Genomic DNA, 16277 nt, shown 5'->3' with positions numbered 1-16277 from the left:
CTAAGATATCTGACTGAGAGGTGTTAATACACTTGTTCACAGGTGTTCCACAGTGTGACAGTGTGGACTTTACCATGCGTCAGTCAGCGTTGTTTTTCCACACTAAGGTCTGATGTTACTTTAAAAACTTTGAATTTACACTCCTTTACACTCCATGTGCACTCGCTGGATCAGCCCAGTCTCTGTGTGCCCTTACCCCGTGATTTAAAAATGAAGCACTGCTCACCTCCACTAGTGCATTATTAATGTGTTCACTGCCACAGTTGAGTTACAAGCAGAAGATATATTTTACACAATAATAAATGAATTAAAGTGGTAATGTTTTATTTTTTAACTAATCCCTGATAATCTTACAGGCATCAGTATCTGTAAAGAAACACCGCTGAAAACCCCTGACCATTCTTCGTTTATTCAGCAATGTTACTGTCCCTGTAAGAGCCAAGCCCTATGGCGTTATTTTTGTGCCACAATTCTGCACGCGCGCGCGCGGATATTTCGAACGAGCAAGAAGGTTTCTGCGCGCGGATATTTTTGAGTGAGCAAGAAGGTTTCTGCACGCGGATATTTTTGAGTGAGCAAGAAGGTTTCTGCGCGCGGATATTTTTGAGTGAGCAAGAAGGTTTCTGCACGCGCGATGTCTCTGATCTCTCGATGTCTCTGGCGCGTATGTCCTTCCCACTTGGCGGTCAAACCATCCAATCAGAAATGTCATTTGACGTTTCTGATTGGCTGAATCTGAGGCACTTTGTAATTGGCTGTAAGTGGGTAGCGAGCGCGCAGGTCAAAGACATCGAAAGAAACCTTCTTGCTCGTTCGAAATATATGCGCGCGCGCGTGCAGAATTGTGGCACAAAATTAACGCCATAAAGCCCCACCCTCAACGATTGGGGGGGGTGACAAACGCCCGCCAACACGTCTTTTATATGAAATGATGCGGGTTAGCTAAGTGTTAGTCATTTGAGGATGGAAGGTGTTAAGAAGTTGATATTGAAGCTCCACGAGGTGGAAGCAGTGAAGTTCGGAGAGTTTCAACTGAAGAGTGGACTTTTTTCTCCTATTTACTTCGACCTCCGAATAATCGTCTCTTACTCAGAGTTACTCCGAGAGGTTAGTAACGCACACACACACAAACGTTAGTTCGGTCTGGACTACTAGAACTAAAGGATTCCCTTTATGTAATCGCAGAGTTACTAGATAGCTGGAGCGGTCTCCAGAGGACAGTTATAGCACGAGGAGCCGCTGTTCAGATGAGTTATACCCTACAATACTTTGGGAGTCGGATATGGATGAGAAACTCAGTTTCCCAGTACCCAGAGCTCAATAGCACCACTTTAAACGTATATCACGACACAGCGAGGAAAACACAATGGTGAACTAGAGGTCTGCATTTACAGGAGGAAATGCGAGATGTTGCGCCGCTGAAACCCCCGTCCCCCAATCCGCGTCTTTCCCGCTTAAAGCGAGGTCGTCGGTACGGAAAACCTGCGTGGGTCACTAGGCGACGCTATGGTGAAGGTGTTGACCGCTAAGCTGTTGGTAGTGGGATTTTAAGAGAGCACTCTTCCGCAGCAGTTTGCATTGGACTCTATGGAGCTCCGTAGGCCGTGAATGGAAAACGAAACATTTTGAATTCCATCTTTAAAACAATTCCACCTTAAGAAACCCAGAATTGTAGTGAGATGTTCAGATCGCAGGCCAAAAGAGTCTTAAAAGCAAAAAAAGATGGCCAATACATTTAAAATACCACATTAAAAAAATTTCACCTTAAGAAACCCACAGTTGTATTGAGACCTCCACCTTTAAAAATGACCACTTGAAATAAAGCTTAAAATGTTGAAAAGACAGCCAGTATATTGTGAATGAAGTATTGTAAAAACAATTCCACCTTAAAAAACCCTGGATAATTAAGACGTCCCCCTTAAAAATTACCTTTTAAAGTGTTAGAGACTGCCTACGTCATTCACACCTCTCAAGTACATACCTCTTCAGGCCGGAGGCCCGCAAGTGGGAGGGGCGTACGCAGCAAGTGGGTAGAAACCAGAAAGTGGGGGTCTAGATGTTTTGTGGGAAGGCGAGTGTAGGAAATGCAGCCTTTGTGATTTGAAAAAAGGGCATTGTTTATCTCCAACAGAACTAGGTACCCTCCACTAGTTAGAGTTTAAAATATTACATTTCAGTGAAAATTAAATACATAGCACTCCTGATATTTTAATGATATATTTGTGTTAATCTGATTATGGGGTGAACTGCAAACTTATGAAATCCATTAGGTCTCTCATGTCTACAGTCATTATTTTAATTTGATTACAGAATTATAGGACTGTATTATCTGTTTTGTACTCAGCACAGTATTGGATTATAATCAGTTTAAATGTGTAAACCCTTAAGTAACACTTATGGCCCACTGTTCAAATAAATATTTAAAGCAGCTCCTTTCCATTAATGGACATGGGAGAAAATGGTGCTAATAATTTGTAAATAATCATAATATTCAGTAAACCTCCCATGAGTACTCAGTCATAGTGGGTGTATATGACACTAGAGTCAGTGCCTGTAGCTACAAGGTGAACTTAATAAGATGGAAACTCACTGTAATGTAGTTATTGTTTAATGAATTCTGAGATAGTGGTGCAATCTTTCAGGAAATTTGGCCGTAGCTCGAAAACTTTACCGTACGACAAGGACAGTCTGGCGCTCGAGATGGTGTAAACATTTTTGCACTTTGAGCGAGAATTGATGGTGTAATGACGAGTTAAAAACAGGCAAAGTTGAAAATCTGCGTGCCGAGCCGCTCTTAAAATACATTGAGCTCTATGGGAGTAAAACCATCCCAAGTGTCAAACAAAAGTTCATAACTCAAGAGTGGTATTCTCAAATGGTCTGATACTTACAAGTTTGAGAAAGGGCAAATTTCTCTACCATTTAAAATTCAAATGAAGTCTGTAGGTGAAAGTTTAAGGAAGTTATGGTGAAATGTTCGGCAGAAAATTGAAAAACAAATAAAATAATTTCAGTGCATTCCTATGGGAGCGTACCCACCCTCTGAACAAATGCTTATAGCTCGGAAAGATTTCCCCACATCACTTAACCACATATACCGTTGCTACAAGGAGAGTATGGGGATCGATATGGTATAAAAAAAATATGCAGATTAAGTGAGAATTGAGCATGTTATGACGAGTTAAAAACAGGAGAAAAGTTTAGAAACCGCACTCTGAGCCGCTCTAAAAATACATTGAACTCAATGGGAGCCGAAACCGTCCCTAGTGCCGAACAAAAATTCATAACTCAAAAACCGTAATTTCAATAATGCTCAAATTTACAGGTGCTAGAAAGGACAAGTTTCTCTACCATTTAAATTTTTTTAGAAGTTTCTAGGTGAAAGTATGAGGAAGTTATGGCGAATTGTTCGGCTGAAAAGTGGGGAAAAAAAAAGGTTTTCGGGCAGAGATCCTTCAGTGTATGACATCACCCCACTCTAAGAGCCTCCTATTTAAATGAATGGATGGATGGATGGATTTTGAAGGAGGGATAGAAAGAGAAGGATGAGTGCAAGAGGTCTGAAAACGGACATGATGGGACCTGGTACGGTAAAATTATGCAGGTTCCTTACAAATGTGGCACCATTTCAAAGGGAATTGAACACGCTCCAACGGTAGAAGGTTTATTGCCAAAAAGCATTGTTACAAAGAAATAACCTACCATTCACAATATATATATATATATATTTTTTTTTTTTTTTACTTTTTTTGTGCCATGTTTATATTGTTTCATGCTGAAATTGCTCTAAGATGTGCCTTTAGTGTGTTTTTACACTCTTGTTCACACTCTCACTCTTCCTCTCAGGTGTCCAGACTGCTGTATGAGCGCGCTGAAGAAGCTGAAGCAAAGTTCGACTGTGTGTGTGGCGTCCCGTACACAGCTCTGCCGCTGGCCACCATCATCTGCGCCAACCACAACCACCCCATGCTCATCCGCAGAAAAGAGGCCAAGGACTATGGTAATCATTCATCTCCTTATTATACTTCTACCGTGCAGAGACAGTGTGAGACGATGAGGAACTCCACTCTGCTCTTCCCTCATCACACAGCGTAGTCCAGGCCAATGTGATTATTTGTCAGATTTACATTTCAGCATTTAGCAGACACTCTTCTCAAGAGCATAATTTCTCAGAAGCATAATTTTAATATTTTTTCCCCCGCATCTTGCCCTTCAGGGCTTTCGTAGTCCTGTCTCTCATTCATGAGAAAATAGAACTCTTGGAAATTTGTATTAAGTGTTTTTATAAAACAAACAATTGTTATGGAGGCCAAAGCTGCTTTGAATAGTGGCCTTCATCTTGTCTGCATTGTTAGGTCTTGTGTCATCTTTCTCTTGACTATGCCCCATAGATTCTCTGTGGGGTTCAGATCAGGTGAGTTTAATGACCAGTCATTGGTGCCAAGTCCTACTTGAAAATGAAATCCACATCTCCACAAAGCTTGTCAGCACAGGGAGGTATTAACTGCTCTAAAATGTCCTGGTAGATGGCTGCGCTGACTTTGAACTTGTAATAAAACAGTGGACCACCAGCAGAGGACATGGTTCCAAACCATCACTGATTGTGGAAACTTCACACTAGACTCAAGCAGCTTGGACCGTGCCTCTCCACTCTTCCTCCAGACTCTGGGACCTTGATTTCCAAATCAACTTTCATCTGCAAACAAGATGCTAAGCAACAGTCCAGTCTTTTTCTCCTCGGCCCAAATGAGACGCTTCTGCTGTTGTCTCTGGGTCATGAGGCTCTTGACACAAGGACTGCGACCTGTGGTGGCTCTTGAAGCACTGACTCCAGCAGCAGTCCACTCCTTGTGAATTCACAATCCTTTCAAGTTTTTCCCAGTTGCTTGTGCACCTTTTTCTACCAAACATTTTTCCTTCCGTTCCACTTTCCATTAATGTTCTCGGATACAGCAGGAAGGTGTCAACGTCTGCCATCTGTCCTTCAGCAGTCTACCCCATGATCGTGGAGCCTACTGAACCAGACTAAGGGACAATTTTAAAGGCTTAGGAAGCCGTTGCAGGTGTTGTGTTGATTATTCTAATTTTCTGAGATGACTTTAGGGTTTTGGGCGGCACGGTGGCGCAGCAGGTAGTGTCGCAGTCACACAGCTCCAGGGGCCTGGAGGTTGTGGGTTCGATTCCCGCTCCGGGTGACTGTCTGTGAGGAGTTGGTGTGTTCTCCCCGTGTCCGCGTGGGTTTCCTCCGGGTGCTCCGGTTTCCTCCCACAGTCCAAAAACACACGTTGGTAGGTGGATTGGCGACTCGAAAGTGTCCGTAGGTGTGAGTGTGTGAGTGAATGTGTGTGTGTCTGTGTTGCCCTGTGAAGGACTGGCGTCCCCTCCAGGGTGTATTCCCGCCTTGCGCCCAATGATTCCAGGTAGGCTCTGGACCCCCCGCGACCCTAAACTGGATAAGCGGTTACAGATAATGGATGGATGGATGGATGGACTTTAGGGTTTTCATTGGCTGATGGCTATAATCATCAACATTTAAAAGAAATAAACACTTGAAATGGATCACTGCTTAATGAAACAGAGTTTCATTTTTTAATAAAAATTAGAATATCAAAAAGTTTATTCAAGGTGCAAGTTTGGTGTGTTCTCCCTGTGTCTGCGTGGGTTTCCTCCGGGTGCTCCGGTTTCCTCCCCTGGTTCAAAAACACACGCTGGTAGGTGGATTGGAGACTCAAAAGTGTCCGTAGGTGTGAGTGAATGTGTGAGTTTGTGTTGCCCTGTGAAGGACTGGTGCCCCCTACAGGGTGTATTCCTGCCTTGCTCCCAGTTATTCCAGGTAGGATCTGGACCCACCGCCGCCCTGAACTGGATAAGGGTTTACAGACAATGAATGAATAACTTGAGATGCACATGTATGTCAGGCACGTGAGCGTTTTATTGCAGCCTATAGGAGTGATCAACACAGTCACGTTTTACCAGGATGTTTCTATATTAATCAGCGTACACACGTGGACAAAGTTATTGGTACCCCTTGGTTAATGAAAGAAAAGCCCACAATGCAATAGGGATAATCTCACCCTGGAGAGGATTGTGAAACAAATCCCATTCAAAAATGTGCAGGAGATTCACAGAGACTGGACTGGAGCTGGAGTCAGTGCTTCAACAATCACCACCACGCACAGACGTATACAAGACATGGGTTCTGCCATGTATTTCAAAAGTCAGAAGCAAAAAAAAGAAAAAAGCAGAAACAATTTCACTTTTATATAAATCTTTTTAAAAGGCCATGTCGCCCTCACACTTCACTTACACTAAATTAAACACTTTAAACAATGTCATAGTTCAAGCGTAAAACCCCTCTGATGTGAGACACCACAGGTACATAGTTTTGATTGAGGACAAATGTATACCTTAGGTTCTGAGTGAAACGCTGGTTTATTTGATCTGAGATGTCTCTCTCCTCTCAGGGACGAAGCAGATGATCGAGGGCATTATCAAGGCAGGTGACGTGTGTCTGATTATTGAGGACGTGGTGACGAGTGGCAGCAGTGTGCTGGAGACGGCTCGGCTGCTGGAGAAGGAGGGGTTAAAGGTGAAGGACGCCGTGGTGCTGCTGGACCGAGAGCAGGGAGGACGAGACACGCTCGAGGCCGAGGGGATCACCCTCCACCCGGTCTTTACCATCTCCACCCTGCTGGATGTACTGCTGGACGCCGGACGCATCGACCCAGGTCAGTTTCTCTTCCGTTCTCATAGTCCTGGACCTGCAGCTCTCATCATTAGTGAATCCAGCTGTTATTCTCCATAGAAAACATGAGAAAACACTGGATGTTCTGAAGCAGCTGCACATGAGCCTGAGGTCACCGTACTCAGTGCTGTGTGTCAGCTCAAGGGGCAAAAAACCCTCAAGCTCTGGGGTGTGGGGCAAATAATAAACCCTCGATAAAACAGCAGCACCGTGAATAATTCAGTGTTTACTTTATAAAATACATCAAATACAATCAGTTATTCAGAATCTAATATCAGTTTTTATATGTTTAAATATCTAATATCAGTTATTCAGGATCTGTTATAAATCATTCATGAACAAATATCATTTATTGATTAAGTGCAGTGCACTTCTCAGGATTTACAATCAATTGCTAAATTAAATCTATTCTGTCTTTGTATTATTTTTTAAATACAAACTAGTAGTCAGTATTTACTTTCAATTATTCAGTTATATTCACTCTCATTAGTTAATTAACCCCTATCAAGTGTTCTGCTGTAAATAAGTGCTATTGATTACTCAGTATTAGTTATGACTGAGTGTTATTTTATAGAAATAATAGTAAATATAAAGTGATTCCTTTATGAAGTTCTTATTAAAATGTGAATAAATGTTGCTTGTTGCAGACACACACACGAGAGTGAAGACTTTCATCGAGGGAAACCATCCATCCATCCATCCATTATCTGTAACCGCTTATCCAGACCTTCACTAAACCACCAGGGAACAGCTCCCCCAGAGGCGGAGAGGAGGAAACGAGAATTTAAAAAATAAACAATTAAGTTAATGTATAAATAAAATGAAAACCCTAACAGAAATTAGCTGTAGAATAGCTCATATGACCAGTCTAAAAGAGAGCTGTCTGTATGTTGCAGTGAAATGACCTGTGTAGGCAATGATTTCTGTTTTTTCTGTATTTATATTCAACCACATAACACAGAATATTCCTGCTCCTGTGGGAGGAAAAATGATCTAAAAATGTGTTTGTGTGTGCAGCAGTTTCACTCCCATCCTGTCTGCTGATGTTTAAATGAAAGTAACACACCTGTTATAGTCTGTGTTTTCTACAGAATAATGCTATAAATTGGTTTGAATCTATTCATTTGTCCGTTATTAGATTAAAGTACTCGTTATAGTGGTGGAGTCCACAGGACTAGACTCACTGGCTCCTAGAACCCCCCTGAAGTTTTCTTCACAGTGAAAGAAGCACGCAAAATATCTGGTTCTCACATTTCCGTGGTCACGTGTGTATTACAGTGCCTGTATATGACCTTCCACAGCTACTGCAGCAATTATTGGTGTTTTTTTATTTTTTATAATATTCTTCAAATGATGGAGTCATATCTGTTGACTACCTGTGATGGGCAGTGAAGATTGTTTAACTGTTTTACGGTGTAAACCTGTCATCACACATCGCTGTGCTTACCAGTGTGCCATACAAATAGTGAGACTGAAAAATTATACAAGTTAGTTCCGGTAGAGCACTCTGATTCGCGATAAGAGCACGTTTTTTTCCCCCCACAAACACTGTATCAGTCCGCTGAACGCCGTTGCTAATTCTCTACGGTGCAGCTCAGCTGTCGTTATCACATTTTTCACCGTTTAATAAGCTTCAGTTAATGTTTTGCTCCAATAAACTGTCTTCATTGTACTTCGAGAATAAAATACCGATAAAAATATCATGTACGTAATTATACTCAGTTGTTATTAACACGTTTAACTTGAAATAAATGGAGAGTGAGGGCAGTGACTCACTGAAGAGCTGTAGAGTTCGTTACTGTGACGTAGCAACATGCTACTTGTTGAGGAACTACAATTTGGTGGAAGGATTTACTTATTTCATAAATACTTTTGACATAACTTTTATAGTTTATATATTTACTGAACTGTTATATAAAAGCAGTAGAACACTCGAGGTCGTGTGTTATCATGAAATAACCGCACGGCTGAGATGGACTATTTTGTGCCGCATCACAGCCATGCTGTTTATATAACGCTTTTTACAAATGATACAAAGCAGCTTCACAGAAATCCAGTAAAACCAGGGGCGACAGGGGTAAGGAAAAAATCCCTCAGAGATGAAGAAGAAACTTTGAGACGAACCAAGGCTCATGAGGAGGGACCTATCCTCCTCTGGTCAATCTACAAATTATTGACAAAAGGTCCCTGTACCATCACAAAAGTCTGCTTTTCTGATCATGTGTACTGACAATAGTAATAGTAGATAATGAAAGCAGTGATGGTGGTAATATGTAATTATTTGAGTGACCATTGTGAGTTTTTCTTTCTTTAAAAGAAGGGTATCAATTTTGTCCACGTACATGAAGCGATAATGGACACAATTCCTATATTTTATTTGCATCTTTGCTCTTTACGGTCAACATTCATTCATTCTCAGACAGACTTGCCCCAGTTAGCAACAAAAGTTAATTTATTTCAGTAATTCAGTTAAAAAATTAAACTGTATATTTACAGGAGGCACGGTGGTGTCTATGTCACACAGCTCCAGGGACCATCTTTCCTCTGTCTATTGAAGCTGCTCTAAACACAGTGCACACACCACTATAAAACCATTTATCACTGTCAGAATCTTATAATTGTTTAATAAGTGGATTTGGGCTGTGTATATCTCCTGTTGAGGTGACAGTATTCTAGGTGTTTCCATGTGAAAATAAAGTTAATAATATGAAGATTTCCAGTTTTTCTGTTACAGTGATGTTTTGTTTCTAAAAGGTATGATAAAAGTATGTGTACCACTTTAGTAACAGGAAATGAGATTTAAATTGGGAATAAAACATTAGTTAATTGCTGCTTACGGTGAAATAATAAAAATGCATTCAGATTGTATGGTTTCGTAATAAAAGTATACACCATTCTAAGTTTGTACTTGATAAAGTCGGGCAGTGTATTTTAATTTTAAATTTTAAATGTGTTAACTATAACGCTAATTTTCAGCGCTGGGTGTTCTGAGGTCAGCCCTTAGTTTCTCTGAATAACAGCGTAGCCTTGTGGCCACAGCAGTAAATTACAGCTGACCGTTTGAATTCACCGACAAACTAACGGCTCGACTCAGATCCCTAGTCCTTGTCAGAGAACGACTACATCTCTGTCTTAGGGCTATAATCTTTACTAAAAACAACAGAACTGCAGGTGTGACGGACCTTTTGATTAATACGGAATATAAAAGTGTGTGTGAAGAGTACTGAATAAATGCAGTTTGTACGCTGAAATAAGACACGTAAACTGTTTTTATTCATAACTTGTTATTACATTAAAAATGATATAAAGTATTTTAAAACTGAAGACAGCATACATTAATAAAAACTTTTTTTTTCTCATCACATTTCTCATGTCCCATGATGAAAGGTCAAAATAATTAGTTTCCTGAATAAGTGAGTGTCTGAGTTCCCTCTCACTGTTCCCTATATAGTGTTCTACACAGTACAGTCTACAGTCTAGTGATCAGTGAATGAGTGAACAGGTGAATCATTTCAGACACACCCCAGTGTAGCTGCCGCATTGAAAATGAATAACTTCCGGTCGCCGAAAACCCTTTTTCCACTTTTTAGCTGAGCATTTCGCCATAAACGTCCTTATACTTTCACCTAGAGACTTCTTTTTCAATTTTAAATGTTAGAGAAATGTCCCCTTTCTAGCTCCTGTACATTTGAGACCGTCTGAAAATACGGGTTCAGTTATGAATTTTTCTTCGGCTCTAGGGAGTGTTTATGCTCCCATAGAGTTCAATGTGTTTTCAGTGCAAAGAAAATTGTCTGCGATTAACTCGTTATGACATGACTAATACTCGCTCAAACAACAAAATTATTACACCACATTGAGCGTCCTTGTCACAACCCTACAGGTGTCTTACCCAGTGTGTGTGAGACAAAAAAAAGAAAGATAAAATTAGGGTGCAAGATTGATCCAAGCAGCACAGCCATTTCATGTTTCCTTTAGGAAAGGCAAGTTTCTCGTTTTATTTGTTGTATTCTTTATGGAACAGGGCAACATTCTTCTGAATCAAATCTGCTGTTTGTCAATTGTTTTCTCCTCACACATCATCTCCTTCGCCTCTGGGGGAGCTGTTCCCTGGTGGTTTAGTGAAGGTCTGGTTTCCCTTGATAAAAGTCTTCACGCTCCTGCGTGTGGCTGCAACAGGCAACATTTATTCACTCTTTAATAAGAACTTCATAAAGGTATCACTTTATATTTACTATTATTTCTATAAAATAACACTCAGTCATAACTAATACTGAGTAATCAATAGCACTTATTTACAGCAGAACACTTGATAGGGGTTAATTAATGAGACAGTGAATATATTGTAACTGAACATGAACAACTGAATAACTGATATTAGATATTTAGAAACATAAAAACTGATATTAGATTCTGAATAACTGATTGTATTTGATGTATTTTCTAAAGTAAACACTGAATTATTCACGGTGCTGCTGTTTTATCGAGGGTTTATTATTTGCCCCACACCCCAGAGCTTGAGGGTTTTTTGCCCCTTGAGCTGACACACAGCACTGAGTACGGTGACCTCAGGCTCATGTGCAGCTGCTTCAGAACATCCAGTGTTATCTCATGTTTTCTATGGAGAACAGCAGCTGGATTCACTAATGATGAGAGCTGCAGGTCCAGGACTGAGAACGGAAGAGAAACTGACCTGGGTCGATGCGTCCGGCGTCCAGCAGTACATCCAGCAGGGTGGAGATGGTAAAGACCGGGTGGAGGGTGATACCCTCGGCCTCGAGCATGTCTCGTCCTCCCTGCTCTCGGTCCAGCAGCACCACGGCGTCCTTCACCTTTAACCCCTCCTTCTCCAGCAGCCGAGCCGTCTCCAGCACACTGCTGCCACTCGTCACCACGTCCTCAACGATCAGACACACGTCACCTGCTTTGATAATGCCCTCGATCATCCGCTTCGTCCCTGAGAGGAGAGAGACATCTCAGATCAAATAAACCAGCGTTTCACTCAGAACCTAAGGTATACATTTGTCCTCAATCAAAACTATGTGCATGTGGTGTCTCTATGACACTGTTTGAAGAGTTTAATGTAAGTTTAGTGAGAGGGCGGCAGGGCCTTTTTAAACTGAGCAGATAAATTAATTTTCCTGTTCTAGTTCACAGGATCCTTTTTAGTTTCGTGCACACAGAAAATACTGCTGGTATGAGGCAACCGACTGTTGTCTTGTTAGACAGCAAATCTTATATTGTTCGATGTGAAGTTTCATATTTGTTTGGAGGTTCACTTCACTCGAAATGTCCAAGTATAAAAGGAGTCTTCAAATGGTTCTACAAAGAAGAAAGAAAGAGATTGATTTTTTTAACTTTAACTTTTCTAAATAATATTTGAATACTTGACTAAACTGACCTTAAGAATAGACAAAGTTGTGGGACTCTTTGTAAAAGCCAGCGATAAAAAGCTTGATAAATATCAATAAAAATAAGGAGCTAGCTGCCATAAGTGAAGAATTAATGTAAATATAAGTGTCTTCATTCTATCTAATGCTTACAGGCAGTGATGAAATCCACTAAACAAAAAGGAAATATAATATATATATATATATAAAACAAAATGTTAAAATTTTTATAATTACCAAATGTAAATACAAGTGTATGGACTAGGGTCAATAGTGCAGCAGAATCTGTCAACACCAAGTGGCAAATAGGACTGTCACAATCATGAAAATTTAGATGATGGTTATAGAAATAATTGTGAATAACTTTTCTTGCCGTGTGGTCCATGTTCATGAAGTTCATCAGAGTAGGAGTGTTGACTTAAGATCAGATCCATCTCTTATTTACTTTGACTTGCATCAAGAAATCCTGAAACTCACTTATATTAAGAAGCTTGACGAATACTGACCAATGTTGCCAGCATTAAAATACCAGCCCAGTTTGGCTCACTATTATCATCATCATCATTAAGTTATACTGTTAAAAAAATTAATAAATAAAATGTGTGTGTGTGTGTATATATATATATATATATCCATCCATCCATTATCTGTAACCGCTTATCCAATTTAGGGTCGCGGGGGGTCCAGAGCCTACCTGGAATCAGGCAGGATGACACCCTGGAGGGGGTGCCAGTCCTTCACAGGGCAACACAGACACACACACATTCACACCTATGGACACTTTTGAGTCGCCAATCCACCTACCAACGTGTGTTTTTGGACTGTGGGAGGAAACCAGAGCACCCGGAGGAAACCTACGCGGACACGGGGGGAACACACCAACTCCTCACAGACAGTCACCCGGAGCGGGAATCGAACCCATACCTCCAGGTCCCTGGAGCTGTGTGACTGCGCCACCGTGCCGCCATATATATATATATATATATAAAAAATAAAAAAAAGAAAACATATGTACTGTACATGTACTAGGGATCTGCAAAATAATTTTCTGGTATTTTGTTGATAAGGTATAAATTGACTATATTTTTGCATTATTCAAATATGTGAAAAGTCTTATATGTTACTAGCTTGCATTTCTAAAAAGATATGAAATGGACTAGAAGTCATTTATCCAAAATGTCATATTAATAATGCATGCTTCTTACCGTAAATAAATAAGTGAATCAAGGTTGTGTCTGGAATGAAGAGTTTATAGGAAGATTCTGTAAGAGGTCTGCCTGGGGCTGGGGCGAGGCTGCCTGCTAAGGCACCCCCAGTCACTAGACGGAGACAGAGGCACTCTTAATTTGGGGCAATTGGTTCCACCTGGGCTACTCCTACTTAAGGGAAGCCAACACATGCCTCAGTGCTCAGTCTTGGGTTTCTCTTTTCAGAGTGCCGTGCAAGTCTGGCCGGTATTTTGGTAAAGGCTCCTGAGTTTTCTCCTGGGTCACTCTATCTTCTTCTTCTTCATCTTCTTCTTCTTCTTCTTCTTCTTCTTCTCCTCCTCCACCAGAGCTTTCCCTCTGGTTTTTCTCTTGGGAAAAACCTGTGAAAATTTTTTTTAAAAGTTAAAAAGTTAACAGAGGAACAGTGTCAGGATCACGAATTACTGTTTCTGCATGAAAATTGCAACGGGTGGAGCTGGGGAATTAATGGAAAATTAAATCAATTTCCACATTCAGAATCTAATTAATGTAAATCTTGCAAATATTTATTATTTTGATGTTTCTTTTAATTCTGGTCATTCCATTTTAATTTTGTTAATGTCCTGGTGTGTGTGGGTGTAGTGTCCCTTTTAAACTAACGATACTGAGCTGTAGTCATGTGATTCTGACCCATCCAATCTGCCACATGGAGGCAACAGAACCTAAACACCGAGAAAACTGCTGCGTCAAAAATATAGCACATCCTGTGTCTGTCAGTTAGTTCACAATTCCAATGTAAACACTGACAAAAACAGTTTAACACAGACATATTTCATTAAACACTCAATTCACCTGAGATGAATGTAGACTAAACACACACATGTTAGTTGAGTGCTACAGTGACTTGAGTGCAGCATGATTTGGTGGAATTATTGGTCATTGTACGTGTTATGAAATGTGCCTTCCACATTTAACTCATCCGTGACAGTGAACAGAAACACACGCACACACTAGGGTCAATGAACACACCTGGAGCAGTTATGTGCCTTGCTCATGGGCACTGCACATGTGGATGGTGATGTAGGAGGGCAGTGCGGTTCCTTCACTCTCCCCATCCGCAATTTTCCTATTGGTCATGGGAATTGAACCAGCAACCTTCTAGTCCCAAGTCTGCTGCTTTTTCTGTAAACACAACCATTCACAGTAGAAAAAATCTTCTCTGGTTACTGTTCTACTGACTGTGTCTAGCAAAACTAAAATGGGTAAAAATGTGGCTATGATCATGGAACCATAGTTTGAACAGCATCCTGACATCAAATATAACCACAGAGGGCTGCATGGTTTTCATTCCAAGCAGGGGCACAGGCAATTCCAGTTCTTTTAATAAACTGGTTTCCAACAACTGATTAGGTGATGCTTCTACCTTAACATAATAAAAACCTGCAAGACCTTTGCAATAAGGACTAAACACCTCTGATCTATAATATGCTGAGAGTAAAAAATATAACTTAACTGTCCTTCTTTAACACATTTGACCTGTAAAATCAGTACATTGACCACGACATTCTAGAATGTTGACTGAGCCAATGGACTGTGAGTAGACTATAAGAAAGGACCAATAAGCATCCAACAGAAGTATTATAAGACCTGGATGAGTAACTGAAGGATTTCTTCAGAGGAATGCATGTAAGTAGCAGCACAGCGGTAAAAATAAATAAATAAATTAATTAACAGGCTGTTCAAAGAAACTAATATCTCTGAATGAGAAATCAAATAGATAAGGGTAAGTTAGATAATCAGAACTCCTGGTAACCTGCAATTTATACCAACCCCAAAGCGCCCCCCCCCCCCCACACACACACACCGGTTTTCATTTCAACAGCGAAATTGAACAGCTTATTACCATTAACAATCAATATATTCTTTAACAAATTTTTATTTAACAATTTTACTGAGTACTCGATTGCGTTAGGTATAATTTTCTAATTGTCATTTTACTGTAACTGGAAAAAGTGCCGTTAAACGGCTCTGACAGGACACTCGCGCGAGACCACAGCGCGAATACTGCTGGCCCGTTAGCTTCTTGGCTAACATTACAATTTTCCGTTCCACCTTAAATGGAGCAATAGTTCCTATTTGCCGTTTAAGGTGGAACAGAAAATTCACCTTAAGAAATTTTCCAAGTTCACTTCCGAAGTGCTTGTTTCACAGTACAACCACATCTGTGCCATATATGGCTAAAATAAGCCACTAGATGGCAAAATAACAACACAACTTCCATACAGTGGAAAAACTACACGTTTAGCTTCATTCCGCGAAAATTATCTCTTTATTTTCAAAGTGTCTCAAAAATATGGAAGGCTCACTGAAGACAGACTATTAATATCCTGAAGATGAAGAAATTTTACTGTGGAATTTTTTTGTAATTGCCCTGTGAACATAGCACTGGACATGATAGAATGTGTGGAGAAATTGCACATTTGGCTTAATTCATTTGATATGATCTCTTTATATTCAAAGTGTCTCAAATCTGAAAGGCTCATTGAAGACATAATATAACAGACTATTAATATCCTGAATATGATGAAGTTTTACTGTGGAATATTTATATAGCCAACTTCAGCATCGTATGTTGCACTCGATGAATTTCCCGTTCAAATTCACATTCATTTCAGAAAAGTCTGATTTTTTAAAACAATTTTTATTATTTCTAAAATAATACATTCAATAGTATCATTTCACACTTATCTCTGTCGTGAAATATAGATCCTATATAGATCTGTTTCTCAGGCCAATTATAACCAAGAGAAATGCACCTTACATTAAATATTAATCATAATAATCAAAGATCTTCTAGCATTTGTTAATAAGCATGAAGGTCAAGAAAGACAATATTTATAGACAGTTAAAAAGCCCTGTCCAAATCTGTTCCTCCATAATCAGACACAATAAATG

The 16277-nt window shown here is 40.1% G+C and overlaps 2 protein-coding genes across 3 annotated transcripts; one reads left to right on the top strand and one right to left on the bottom strand.

The window, feature by feature from the left end:
• The first annotated feature begins 880 nt into the window (after window positions 1–880).
• Window positions 881–8857, top strand: LOC136683962 (uridine 5'-monophosphate synthase-like). The gene is made up of 4 exons (XM_066659092.1): window positions 881–1107; window positions 3847–4000; window positions 6465–6728; window positions 7393–8857. The coding sequence occupies exons 1-4, from the start codon at window positions 964–966 to the stop codon at window positions 7479–7481; spliced, it is 651 nt and encodes a 216-aa protein (XP_066515189.1). The 5' UTR covers window positions 881–963; the 3' UTR covers window positions 7482–8857.
• Window positions 8858–10532: 1675 nt separating this feature from the next.
• On the bottom strand, window positions 10533–14531 carry LOC136683961 (uridine 5'-monophosphate synthase-like). 2 transcript variants are annotated; one of them, XM_066659091.1, is made up of 4 exons: window positions 14352–14531; window positions 13341–13723; window positions 11439–11702; window positions 10533–10915 (listed from the first exon to the last, which is right to left on the bottom strand). In XM_066659091.1, exons 3-4 carry the CDS (start codon window positions 11689–11691, stop codon window positions 10818–10820), a joined length of 351 nt encoding a protein of 116 aa, XP_066515188.1. In that variant the 5' UTR covers window positions 11692–11702; window positions 13341–13723; window positions 14352–14531; the 3' UTR covers window positions 10533–10817. The 2 variants fall into 2 exon arrangements, with proteins under 2 accessions (XP_066515188.1, XP_066515187.1); XM_066659090.1 differs by lacking the exons at window positions 13341–13723; window positions 14352–14531 and having other exon boundaries at window positions 10534–10915; window positions 11439–12178.
• Window positions 14532–16277: the final 1746 nt, after the last annotated feature.

The sequence above is a fragment of the Hoplias malabaricus genome, unplaced genomic scaffold, assembly GCF_029633855.1.
Source record: "Hoplias malabaricus isolate fHopMal1 unplaced genomic scaffold, fHopMal1.hap1 scaffold_288, whole genome shotgun sequence".
Classification (NCBI taxonomy): domain Eukaryota; kingdom Metazoa; phylum Chordata; class Actinopteri; order Characiformes; family Erythrinidae; genus Hoplias; species Hoplias malabaricus.
This window is presented reverse-complemented; position numbering and strand designations above follow the sequence as displayed.

Coding starts and splice junctions, on each gene's coding strand:
- LOC136683962 (XM_066659092.1), top strand. CDS start 964: ATGGAAGGTGTTAAGAAGTTGATATTGAAGCTCCACGAGGTGGAAGCA. Junction 1,108..3,846: donor ACTCAGAGTTACTCCGAGAG/GTTAGTAACGCA, acceptor TCTTCCTCTCAG/GTGTCCAGACTGCTGTATGA. Junction 4,001..6,464: donor AAAAGAGGCCAAGGACTATG/GTAATCATTCAT, acceptor CTCTCCTCTCAG/GGACGAAGCAGATGATCGAG.
- LOC136683961 (XM_066659091.1), bottom strand. CDS start 11,691: ATGATCGAGGGCATTATCAAAGCAGGTGACGTGTGTCTGATCGTTGAG. Junction 10,916..11,438: donor CGCCGGACGCATCGACCCAG/GTCAGTTTCTCT, acceptor TGCCTGTTGCAG/CCACACGCAGGAGCGTGAAG.